The sequence below is a fragment of the Toxotes jaculatrix genome, chromosome 8, assembly GCF_017976425.1.
Source record: "Toxotes jaculatrix isolate fToxJac2 chromosome 8, fToxJac2.pri, whole genome shotgun sequence".
In the NCBI taxonomy this organism is placed as follows: Eukaryota; Metazoa; Chordata; class Actinopteri; family Toxotidae; genus Toxotes; species Toxotes jaculatrix.
In genome coordinates this window covers 11231042-11243544 of record NC_054401.1, presented here as the reverse complement: position 1 = coordinate 11243544, position 12503 = coordinate 11231042, and the positions used below count along the sequence as shown (strand labels likewise).

Sequence of the window (12503 nt, the reverse complement as noted above, 5' to 3'; positions counted from 1 at the left end):
CAGCGTGAACTCTTACCTCCACACCTACATTAATATTAGCAGGGAGACCACCTCCATGGCTGTCTCCACCTCTCCTACATTATCTACTTTCTCCCCTAACTCAACATCCCCCACATTCACCACTTTTAGGTGCGAGAAGCCTCTACCGCCATCTCCGCCATCAGTTCCCCCTCTCCCTGCCTCTAAACCGGTCGCTTATCTCACCCTCTATACCACTCCTTCTCCACCTCCATCTATCCCCACTCCAACTCCTCCCATTCCTCCCCCTCGGAGGCGCCACCTTGCCAGGAAGGAGGCACAGCGGCTTGCTGCTCTTCAAGCTGAACAGGAAAAGACCCCCCTGTCCCTCCCACCTCCTACCACACGGCCACCACCTCTTCCTCCTCCACCTGTTATCTCAGTCTCCTCCTCTCCCCCTGCCATACCACCTCCGCCTGCCCTGCCTCCTCCCCCTTCCTTCCATGCCCTGGATGTAGAGATTCGGAAGCTACTGATGCTTGCAGGATTGACCCAAGCGGAGCTGCTCAAACTCAGCCCAGAGCTTGGTGTCTGTGTTGGAGGGTTAGAGGATGAGGGTGATGGAGATAATCTTCCATCTAGATCTGTGGAGTCATATGAGTTCAGACTAAAAGACAGGGAGGAGGAAAAAGAATGTGACGTCGAATTCATAAATAGAGATGGATGGAGCAGCAGAGGCAAGTTGGATGGAGATCAAAGAGTAGAAATAGCTGAGGAAGGCAAAAAGAAAGAAGAGAGCAAAGACACACAGAGAACCACCTCGTTCACTGAGATGGCAAGAAGAAGGAAGAGGAACAGTGGTCTGACTTCCGACCATTACTACAGCACTGGTCTTAGCAATACACATGAAACTAAAGCAAAGAACATGAGCTTTGAGACTTTCCATTATCCTGCTGAGTTACCAGATTCACCTCCCCCTCCTCCTCCTCCTCGCCCCTTACCCCCAATCCCTCCGTCTTTGCCACCCCTCAAAGTCAGCACTCTCCCTGCCAACTCTGCACAACCTGAGCGATTTGATTGGCTCATAGCTTTCACACCTGACTGTGACGCCCCGCCCCAGCCACCGCCCCTGGAAATGAGACAGTCTCATATGGAAACCCATAAGAAGCTCAGTTCATCTGGGTCATCTCCAGGGTCAGCTCCGAAGGTCACAACCTTCAAAGAGCTACGTTTCCGCAACAAGAACGCCTCCCCTCCAACAAAGGTGATTACTGAACCAGACCCTGACCCCACAGTCATCACTCCAGATCCAGATATACTGTACAACCTGAAGTGGAGAAGAGAGAAGGCAGGCAGCGATGGCAACCAATGGGAATACACCTCTCAGGCTCAGGCCCTGTTCATGCAGCCGCCACCAGCTCTCACCTCAATGGCTGCCCTGAAGGAAATGCTCCAGAGAGCTGACGAGGAGGGTGGACAACCAGAGCTGTGCCCATCACAGAAGATTGGCTGCTCAGTCAGTGACAGCAGCCTGTGGACCACGGGCAGAGAATGGGAGGGTGAGGAAGTTAAGAGGGAGGAAAAGGAGAGGAAGGAAGAAGAAAAAAAGGAGGAAGTGGAAGTGAGAGGACGAGCCGATGGAGGAAGGACTTTTTCGTCAAGAACAACAGGTGAGAGTGAAAATCGTGGTAATGCTGATAGTGTTAAAGAAGGCAGTCAAATCTGGGTGTGTGTGTGTATGGGAGAAAATAAACACATCAGAGTAACTCTGAGTAAATTGGATGACATAACAGAACTCAGATGGGCAGATGATGGAAGAGAAACAGATGGAGAGAGACAGACTAACAGTCAGCTGGTTCACTTTCTCAGTGGTGCACAAATAATATTCCTTGGGCAGGACAATAGGAAGAAATAGAAAACCAAGGGAGATGAAAATGTAGACTCATTTTTGTAAAGGATGCCTGGAACGAGAGCAAAGAGATGGAGGATGAGCATGAGTCACAGAAAAAGAGGATGCGTGATGTGATGGATAAATGATGACGAGTGATAAACAGAGGGTGATTTCAGACGAGGGAAGGAAAAAAAGGCAGCAGAAGCTGGAGGGGGAGCATGAGCAAGAGGGAGAGATGGAGGGATAAAGACAGGGAGCGGAGTGGAGGTAATATGAGGAGAAAGAGGAGGTTGGAAACTTTCCAGCCAGTATTTCCTGTACTGGTTATCGAAGTGTGATGTCATCACTGCCTTATTCAATTATTCATCCAGCCTTCAGAATGGGGAGGGGGGGGGTGGGGGGTAATGGAGGGCCCACTGAGCTCTCTATCTTTCTCTTCCTCCTTTCTCCCTCCACTTCTCAGCTAACATCTCTTTTGTTTCATCTTTCTATTTGTAAAATGTTATTCCCTGTCTCTTTCCCTTTTTAGTATGGGATTTTAGTGGGATTTTTTATGCTGTATGCTTTTCTCTTACTGTCTATCCTGTCTCCCCCACCCCCACCTGCTCCCTAGAGTGGCACAGATAGCTCAGATCATGTTACCCATCTCATACAGTACACTGCAGTAGGCTACATAGAAGCTAAGGATTAGATTGTCAATGTCCAGATACAGAAGGGTGTTTTTAAAATTGCTCAACTTTTCCCATGTCCAGTCAGCCACTGATTTTATTAGTTTATCAATTTCTGAGACAGTTGGTGATATTTTACAATTTTACCTGTGGTTTCTAATGATCAAAATCAAATTAATGCGTCAGGTATGTGCTGTAAAAGTTTCCGCAAAACCACTGCAACAAGGTGCAGCAGCCATGGCATCAATAGGTGTGTACACCTTTAAGAGCCCAAGGGGTGGATCTTAGTACATGGACCAATGGCTGAGAGCCAGTGTAGGGAAAAATAGGAAGTATCATATGTTAGTTACAGTTTAAAGACAGCCCAAGTCTAACCAAGGTATGGTTGCTTTCTAGCTCATTTTGTTGCCCATAGCTTAGCAGTCTGTCACAGGTACTTAAGTGTAATGAAAATTGTGTTGCCACAGTCTCTGAGGCTCCACAGAGACAGTCATGGTGATTGAGCAGGAACGAACAGAACTCTACTATCTGTTGACTGACTCAGCATTGCCCTGTATGCTGTACTGCTGGAGGGAAGGAGGGGGGCAGCGGTGGTGGGGGGGAAGGAGCTAGAGAGAGATAGAAAACAAAGGCAGAGAACAGGAAGAGAGCGAGAGAAGGTGATCCAGAGGTGATGATGGCAAGCACTGCAGTACAAAACATTTAGCGTAAAGATTGCCAGTCATAGTGGTGTCTTACGCTTAACATTCAAATACGACATAGAAAGTGAAACCAGATGCCTTACAGCAAACTTGGATTTTTATCCTTTAATCAGATAAATCATTTTGATTTGATGATGTGTTATGATCATGGTGAATGAGTGGCTCATTGAGTATTTCAACTCTGCAGCTGTGAGCCTGCTCATCGGTTATTCCTTTATTGCAATGGTATCATTTCCTGTTTGTGTCGAATCCTTCTAGGTGAAAGACTGCCATTATTGCCCTTCATAAATCAACTCCATTGACTCTCATGCACTGTCAATTTGTAACTGTCAATCAACTGTTTGACTTGTTAAAGATACTGCATTACTGCATGATGTTACATGATGACGATTTCTGCTGGAATACATTCACGTATGTGCATTTTTCTCTCGAATGACACTAACATTTTCTGCATCTCTCTCTCCTTCCCATTTCTTTGCCACATTTTTTTTTACTTTACTCTTCCTTATTTTCCTCACCTTTCCATCCCATTCTGTTGTTTCCATTGTTTATCCATGGCTCTGCTTTGCTCCCTCATTTTACTCTGCTTGTGCTCCTGCCCTCTCCATCTGGACTGCTGCGCCTTGCAATTTTTGGCTCTTTTACCCTTCTTTATAAGCAGTTTCCTCACCCCCACTCTCCCTCGCCCAGTCTTCACAACCCTACTTCCTCCACACAGACCTCCTTTCCTATCGCCCAGGCTATTGTAACTCCCAGCCCCTTGCAGATCCCAGGCCTCACACCCATGTAGGCAGAGAGTCCACAGACAAAAACTGCGACACACAGTGGACCCCTGCTGCTAGCTCAGCTTGCATCCACAGAGATGATTCCAACACTGATACAAGCTCTGGGTTTAACTATGATTCCCTGGCTGATTTTGGTGTAGAATCTCCGCATGATAATGGGAATATCTCAAAGCAAAACACACACTCTTCATACCAATCTAACAGCGACTCCAAAACTAATGGCAGGGAGTTTGCATCAGACTCACTTTGTAATTTTGACTCTCTCTACTGCAGTGACTCAGAGAAGAAGAAATACACACACATTATGTCAGATACACCTGTTAGTGTCACCGTGGAGGCACCAGGTTGCACCACTCCGTATAAAAACATTGATGTCATGATGACGTATTCCAACAGTATCAGTGCTATAGACTCGCTGTATTCAGAAACGCGCACAAACTCTCACACAGACCACAATAGCACCAAGGCCAGGGCGTCCAAAGAACTTCCTCCTCTCCCCACCTGTTATCTGTACTACCCAAAGAACTGTCCTCTGCACAAGGGTGCCCCTCCTCGCCTCTCCCCTATCGGAGCCCTCTCCCCTCCCCAGCGCCCCGGTGAGCCCCCTCCAGGCTCGGCAGGCTCCTGCCTCAGCTCCCCGCTTTTCCCCCGCTCGCACACCTTGCCTGCCCTTGCTGCTCCCCTCTACTATCCAAACCTCTACCCTCCTATACCGCCCAGGGCACCCCCCCTACCCCCAAAACTCTACCAGGCTCCTCCGCAGTCACGTGTGGCGAGTAAGATTTCTCTCTCTCTTCTTCCTCCCTACATCTGACGCTCTCTCTCTCTTTGTCTGACATCTTGCTTGCATGCACGTCGGTCTGTCTCTCTTACTGTCTGTTTCTGTCTGTTGTTCTCTGGCTCTGGATATGGTGGCTCTCACACTTTTTTATCACTTTTTCAACCCGGAAGATTTGCAGATTTGAAAGAACTGGGTAACTCGAGCTGTTTTATGTATCAGAAGGCAGCACCCTGCAGGTCATCTGATACCTCTTATCTACACTGTCCTTTCAAATCTGCAAAAGGTCTTCAGAATGGTAACAGCTGTTCCTGTCAGAGGGTGTCTGGAGTCACTATCATCACTCACTCACTCACTCACTCACTCACTCACTCACTCACTCACTCACTCACTCACTCACTCTCTCTCTCTCTCTCTCTCTCTCTCTCTCTGTCCCTCTCTCTCTGTCCCTCTCTTTCTGTCTGTCTTTGTGTCTGCCTCGTCTTGCCTGTCTCCATGTTGTATTTGTTTCCTTTTTGTTTTTGCATGGTGCGTTGAAATGGACACGCATTTCATGCAAAGCACAACCCAAGTAGCTTGTTACTGGTGTTGTAATGCAAAGAATTTTTATTTAAGTTCTACCATTATATCTTTGTGTGTGAATTTAGGCAAAGCAAAAGCAGTTAAGGCCCACAGCATCCTGGTCTTTAGATGAATGTTTGCATTTATGTAACTGGTTTATATAACTTCATTTATATAAACAGGAGTCTGTAAACAACACCTGCCCTTTGCACACGTGTTATTTTACCTGATTCTTGTGGTAGCTCATACCATTGTTTCCCTTCTAGATCTGCAGTTCCTCCTAAGTATGCTTATGCTTCTATTAAGTGTGTGTGAGTGTGTGTATGAGTGTATTTGTGTGTGAGTCAAGATTAATGCATGGGATTCTGTTTATCCCTAATGCAGACAAGAAGTTGTCTTCACAGATCCAGATGTTGAACGCTCACCACAGTGAACCAGTATTTACAGAATGTGCTCACTCACTGTTTGTTGCCAGTAGTACCATCTGCTTCTATCTGCCTTTATCCAATGCTTCTCCACCGCTTGATTGCTCTTACTAATAATGCTGATATTTCAGTTACGGTATTTCTGTCTGTGGTGATTCATTTTTCTTCTGTTGAATTTGTTTTTTTTTTTGTCTTTTTTTTTATGTTTGTACAGTAAGTAATTTGCTCTTGTACTGTCACTGTCAGCTGTTCGCAGTGTCTCATTCGCTGGCTCTGTACAGAGGGGAGAGACGTCCTGGATGGGCGAAGATGTGAAGTTTCCAATGAGAGGTCTTGGCCTGTCCTCTCTGTGCCTGCAGGAGAAGAGAGGTGTGGGTTGTCCCCTGTCCAGCTGTGCATCTTTGTCTTTGACCCAGCTATAGCTTTCTGTGTTTAACTGTTGTTCTCCTTCCAGCTCTGGTCAGTGCGGTCAGTGTGGCAGTGGAAGCCATTTTGGCCCAGTTCAGTTCTTCTCGGACTGTAGTTCAGAAGGTCAGTCATTCCCGAATTTACATCATCATGGGTATTTTTTTCACTTTGAATGACTGGATTTGGTAGTTTTTTCTTTGTTTATTATGAAGATTGATGTCGCTCTGAATTACATATTATCAGTCTCTTTATATCTAGAAACAAAATGTCATATTGTGATAACTGTCTTGTTTCTATCTGAAAATGATTTCCCTCCCTTTCTTCTTGTTCTGACTCTACATATTTTGTTCCATCTCTCCTCAGTCTCTCTCAGTTAACAAGGTACTAGAATATCTTTAGATAACCCAGTCTCGTAGTTGTAATAATTTCTTTGTAAACTAATTCCAAACTCCTGTCACAAATCACCTCCCATCACATCATACCGACCCCCATCGCCTTTGTATCTCTCAACCCCCATTTGTGTGTCCTATTTTCCCTCCCTCCCTGTCTTGAGTCATCCTTCTGTGATCTCGTCCCTGTCTCTCCTTATCACTGCACATCTTTTTCCTCACCCTGTCCCATTTTACCCCCACCATCATGTGTCCCTCCCATGCTCTTCATCCCTCTCCTCTCTTCTCCTCTCCTCTTCTCTCCTCTTCTCTCAGGCCTTATCAGGAGACAGCACTATAAATCCATCTCTGGGCCGTCTGGTGCTGCAGTGCCTCTGCCCCGCCCTGCACAGCTTGCTGACCGATGGCTTAAAACCCCACCAGAGTGACCTGATTGCAGGCAGGAGGCCAAACTCCGCCTGGGGTCTGGTCCAGGCCTCAACCAGGCCAGGTAGCATACTGAGGATCATAGAAAAATGAACCTGTTCATACTTAGATATTAAAATTTGGACACTAGGCTGTAGTTTCTATGGGTTTTATTACCTGGTAAATAACCTCTGGACTTTGTCTGTCTCCTTGTTTCCCACACATCCGTCAATACTTGTTGATTTTAATGTCTAAAATGCTGAATAAAGTGATCCGCAGGACAGAGATATCGATTGGCCCATGAATGCCAAGCTTCACTGCAATTTTTCAATAGCCTCTGTCAGGTCTCTGTTGATCCCTTTTCTCTCTCTCTGCCTCTCTTTAAGTGTATTTTCTCCTCTTCCTCTCAACCCCATTTTTAAGGTCCTAAAACACAAGCCTTGTTCAACCTACAAGTACGAGTTGGAGAGCTGCCCCAGCTCAGACAGAGCAAACACCGGTTCAATGCATTCCTTCTTGGCCTACTGAAGTAAGTATTCCTCTGTAGACTCCACTGGATGCATGAACAGTGCAAAAGTCAGTAGATTTCCCTGCACACGTCCTCTTTGTATTCTCAGTTTTCTTCTTCTCTTTCTTCTTCTAGTATCAAGTTTCTTGATTTCTGGCTCTCTCACCTTCAGTCTTGCAGTGGTAAGTTTCCTTCACTTCCATGTCCTGACTGTTCTGAGCATGCATAGCAGTAACAGTGATTTCTTCTTTTCTCAGATGTGTTGGAGACATACTACTGTCCCACCTCCTTTATGCGTCTGTCCTTGACAACCTGCCAACCTCTGTTTGAGGAGCTGCTCCTCGTGCTGCAGCCTCTCAGCCTGCTGACCTTCAACCTCGACCTGCTCTTCCAGCACCACCATTTAGAGCCAGATAGTCACAGCCCAGAGATCCCCAGTCCGCCCTGTCAGGATGCAGGGTTCCAGCTGTCAACAAAGAGGTCCCAATCCAAAATCACAGGCAGCAGATATATTGAAAGCCTCTCAGAAGTAGACTTTGGAAGCCCAGAACATCAGGCAGCTAAAGAAAAATCGTCACCATTGGCTAATCCAAAGAACAGGGGATCAGGGGAGTCAACACATGTCGATGCTGCACCCGTAAAGGCTTCGGTCACTCTCGGTCAGACAAGTCCTCAGCTGTTGTGGGTGCAGGAGAAGGAAATTGGAGAGTTACCTCCTCCTAATGTGGAGGAGGACAGCCTCGCTCAGCAGGCAGGACAGGTAGCTACGTCTGTGTAACTGTTCAGTGTTTGTGATCATTTATGATTGTGTGTTCCTGCAGGGCCGACATGTCTTTTTGTTGTTTTTTTTTAATCATAGGTGATCCAGCAGGGGTGGGGGGCTGTTATGCGCTGGGGAGGACGAATAAGCCAGAACCTGGCTGAACTGAGCCTCTCTGCAGGGAAAAAAGAGGAAATGAAGACAGATTTGTCGGACCTCCAGACCCAGGCAGCGAGTGACTACACTCCAGTCAGCAGTGGTGCTCAGGTTCCCTGGGGTCTGGGTCGGCTGTTTGGAGCCTCTAAAAGCCCAAACAGCCCAACAGGTCACACACCACCAACCAGGTTAGCCAATGATTGTGTAGTATGCTGACTTGTTGTGGTATACAGTACACAACATCAGCCAGTTTCACTGATTGGCAAATCTTCAGCCAGTGAATAAATAATGAGTCAATTACATTAAATCAGCTACTACTGTGTTTGGCTGCAGAGAACTACACTTGAAATAAACTACACAAATGGCAACTAGGATCCAGGTCTGTTTGTGATTTCTCTCTCTTTTTCACATTCTGCCCAGACGTCCCTCTCAGTGGTTGGCTCCTGGTGTCACGGCGCTGACCCGAATGGTGAGCAGCAGCTCCACCCCGATGATCAAGAGGGCCCCGGAGCCTCAGGGAGAAAGTGAGCCAGAGCCAGAGAAAGAGGTCAACACACTGGAGATAAAGGAAAAACCCCGACCACTCAGGTACAAAAGACATGAGGTGATGGAGATGGTAATATGAAGGTTGGTTTTTCGCATTTTTGTTGGCTGAGACTGATTGAAATTTGGTGGGAGGTGACAGATCAGGCTGTGTGACATTTTTTTTTCCGTTATAAAAGGATTTCTTTGTCACTTAAAGAGCACCAGTGGGTGTAAGGGACACCAGAGGTGCTCCTGTTATCCTTTTTGTCTTTGAAAAGACTATAATTGGTGACTCATTTGTCTGACTTTGAGTGATCCTGCATTGTGACTCATCCAAGACTGGTCTACACCTTAACCTGGAGATGACATTCCTGTCTGTGGTTGGTGTATAATGCAGATCATTTTAGTTGAGAGGGTCTCTGCTGTCTGTTCTCAGGTCAGTACGAACGCTGTGTGACCACACTGGAACGGGCTCGGAGCTCAGTTTCCGCAAAGGGGAAGAACTTGTGGTGTTGGGAGGCGTCGATCAAGACTGGATTTGCTGCCGTCAGGGAGACAAAGAGGGGCTGGTACCCATTGGCTACACATCCCTCATCATGTGACTTCGGCACCGTAACTGCTGCACTCAATCAATAAAAAAAAAAAAAAAGAAAGAAAAATTAAAAAAAATATATATATTTTAGGCAAGTGTTGAGAGGTTGTGGTGAGGCTCCTCTACTCTGAAAGGGATATTTCACACTTGCTCGGTTAGAGTTTGAGTTGAGTGCATAACACCATCTGTTCTGCTTTATGTTCATCAGGAGCAGTCTGCAGCCCTCTCCCTTTGTGAACATATGGGAGTTTTTTTCCCCGTCATAATCCATCCAGTTTGGTAGCATTCAACTAATGGACTTTAAGCAGCAGGAATGCAGCAGATGGTGTGAAATAATGACTCAAGTCAAATTTAGACCGTTTCACACTGGAGGACCTTTGATCTTGGGGTGAAGTATCCCTTTAAATGCTCTTGTCTCAGTTTCTGCCTTCATCACCTTTAGCCACTGATCTGAAAATGATCACGGGAAATTCTGTGCAATCAACCACTAGCAGATTCAAGTACTTTCAGATCAGCGGCTGCCTGCCGTGAGGAGGCGACAGTCGACAGCCTGGTAGTAGCCACGTAAATATCTCTGTTCGTCAGTCGTAGAGAGTCATGGTTCACAGGCTGTCGAGCAGAGAAAGCATGTTAGAGTACTGGGCCGTAGCTCCTGTTGCATACCGCGTAGTAATGTAGTGGATTGTAGCTGTGTAGATCTGTGTTCTATTGACCTTTCACCCCTATTGACCTCTCACCTTTATCGCTTGGTTCATGTGTGTTTGACATGTTTCTGCTACTATATTTGACTGTATAAATATACATAAAAAAATCTATATATAGGTATATAAATTGAGATTGTTATTACCAAGATAGATAGAAAGATAGATGAACAAGAGAAACCAGATAGTGAAACACAAGCCGCAGCTTAATTCTGTGGCCATATTGAGGAAGTGGATGAATAATAACGAAAGGATTCATTCTTTATCTTTACATCTGCAACTTTCCTTAATGCAAATCAACTTTCATACATGCAAAGAGAAAGGTGTGTGTATGAAATCCAGTATCTTCCCTCTTTGTGTGCTTTATGTATTGCCATTGTCCTGACATCATATTAATCACATAATTAGATATAGTGTTATTCACACCTTTAAACACCGTATGCATCATAATGTGCCATGAATGCTTTGAATTAATGCCAGAAAATATCTATCTTTCCAACAGCAATCAGACAACAGCAATCTGTAGCTAATCTCGCCACTCGAAAACCAAAACCTCACAGGGCCATCGTGGGTCAGAGGAAGCACCTCACAAAACTATGCTTAGCTCTTGTTCATCACTATCTAAAATTAAAATTATGAGAAAATCCATGATGTATGTAATTCACAACTGCTACTGTAAAGTCTGTAGGTTTGGTGGCTGGTCTTCACCTTGTACCTCAGCTTTAGTATTTAACTTACCCCTTCCTGCCATGTTTGCTGATCATAATCATTGATATTAATGACAGTGGTAGTAGAAGTGGTAGTGGTGGAAGTGATATGTTGATTCTAATGTTGCTTATATGAAATATGTTGCTTTGTGTCATATATTTATTAGTTATTCTCTAGAGTCTGTATTTATGACTATGCATATGGTTAAATGTACTACTTTAAGCCTTTTTTGATTGTTTTACACAGTCATGATTATAATTTAATGTTCTCATGCAAGTTGACACCTAAAGCCTAAAGTAATAGCTTAAATGGTTAAATGTTAAAATAAGAGTGTGGTAAAAAAAAAAAAAAAAACAACAAAACAACAAAAACAAACAAAAAAAGCCTGACACTAAAGGGCCCTCATTTAATTCAGCAGGAAAGTTTCAATGCTATCAATCAGGGAAAACTCAGTCCTTCAAAGTTTCCTCATGTTATTGTGTCAATGCCATGTAGCATGAGATTACTGTCACTATGGCAACAGTCCAGTAGCATTAAGTTAAACCAGTGCTCGTAACTTGCAATTAATGGTCACATAATTAATGATCACAGTGACATGCCATCAAATGGATGATACCTAGGTGTTTACAAGAAATATTGTCTAGATAAAGATAAAATATCCGTTGACACTAAGCATTTTTTTTTTGCTTTTGTGTATATTAATTTCAGATGTGAGGTTATACTCTAAATGCATTTGTTTGAAAGGTGTTAATTTATTGGATGTGCTATTTATTGATCTTGAGGTTTTTGAAAGGAATAGCTCTCTATCTGACCCATCTAGTGTCTCTCTATCTATCTGGGTTCTTTGTGTGTGTGTGTGTGTGTGTGTGTGTGTGAGAGAGAGAGAGTGTGTGTATGAGCGTGCACATGGCAGCATATGAGGCAGTGAAAGCAGAGGTGAGTGTGAGCACATCTGTGTGTCTGCACATCCTGCACTTTCACTTACGTGTGTGTGTGTGTGTAAGTGTAACAGTGTGTTCTGTACCTTCTCCTCCTCTCTTTCTCTCACTGGTGTCATGTAGCCTGTAGACATCTCCCAGTGTCCTACTATTGCATTTAGCTGAGTGCCCCTCTAGTGTCAGTCACTGTCCACCTCTTGCATGTGCTTGTTTGTAAATACACCAAATAAAATGATCAGTATAAACCAATCTTGTATCAGCTGTTTAAGTCACACTTTTACAGCATAGTTCATGAAAAAAAAAACATCCTTACGAATCAGGAGAGTTATTCCACCATAAAAAAATGTAGTGGATAACTCACTCAGAAAATGTGCAACATAAATTTCAAGTCCTGTACTTGTTGTTGACTGAAATGTGACAGGAAGCTACCTGCATGTGTCAGTTTGCAAAGGAAGTGAAAACACATGACTGAGCCTGCTGCAAAATACTGTTAATACCTAACTAAACACTCACGTCCCTTTTAAGCTCCTGGAGAATATTTCATTAGATTCCCCTCACTTCTTCGCTCGGATGAAAAGATCTCAGGATGCCCTCAGTTGTTGTGAAGGGCAGAGAGAGGAGAATAAATCTCCAGAGTGAGCTGCAG

At 44.8% G+C, this 12503-nt stretch overlaps 1 protein-coding gene across 2 annotated transcripts; it reads left to right on the top strand.

The window, feature by feature from the left end:
* Window positions 1–3830: 3830 nt before the first annotated feature.
* On the top strand, window positions 3831–11324 carry rusc1 (RUN and SH3 domain containing 1). 2 transcript variants are annotated; one of them, XM_041044940.1, is made up of 11 exons: window positions 3831–4779; window positions 6014–6136; window positions 6222–6298; window positions 6539–6556; window positions 6880–7054; window positions 7393–7498; window positions 7613–7659; window positions 7735–8237; window positions 8337–8581; window positions 8814–8981; window positions 9355–11324. In XM_041044940.1, the coding sequence occupies exons 1-11, from the start codon at window positions 4308–4310 to the stop codon at window positions 9518–9520; spliced, it is 2100 nt and encodes a 699-aa protein (XP_040900874.1). In that variant the 5' UTR covers window positions 3831–4307; the 3' UTR covers window positions 9521–11324. The 2 variants fall into 2 exon arrangements, with proteins under 2 accessions (XP_040900874.1, XP_040900875.1); XM_041044941.1 differs by lacking the exon at window positions 6539–6556 and having other exon boundaries at window positions 3834–4779.
* The last annotated feature ends 1179 nt before the right edge of the window (window positions 11325–12503 follow it).

Coding starts and splice junctions, on each gene's coding strand:
- rusc1 (XM_041044940.1), top strand. CDS start 4,308: ATGTCAGATACACCTGTTAGTGTCACCGTGGAGGCACCAGGTTGCACC. Junction 4,780..6,013: donor TCCGCAGTCACGTGTGGCGA/GTAAGATTTCTC, acceptor TGTCACTGTCAG/CTGTTCGCAGTGTCTCATTC. Junction 8,582..8,813: donor GGTCACACACCACCAACCAG/GTTAGCCAATGA, acceptor CATTCTGCCCAG/ACGTCCCTCTCAGTGGTTGG.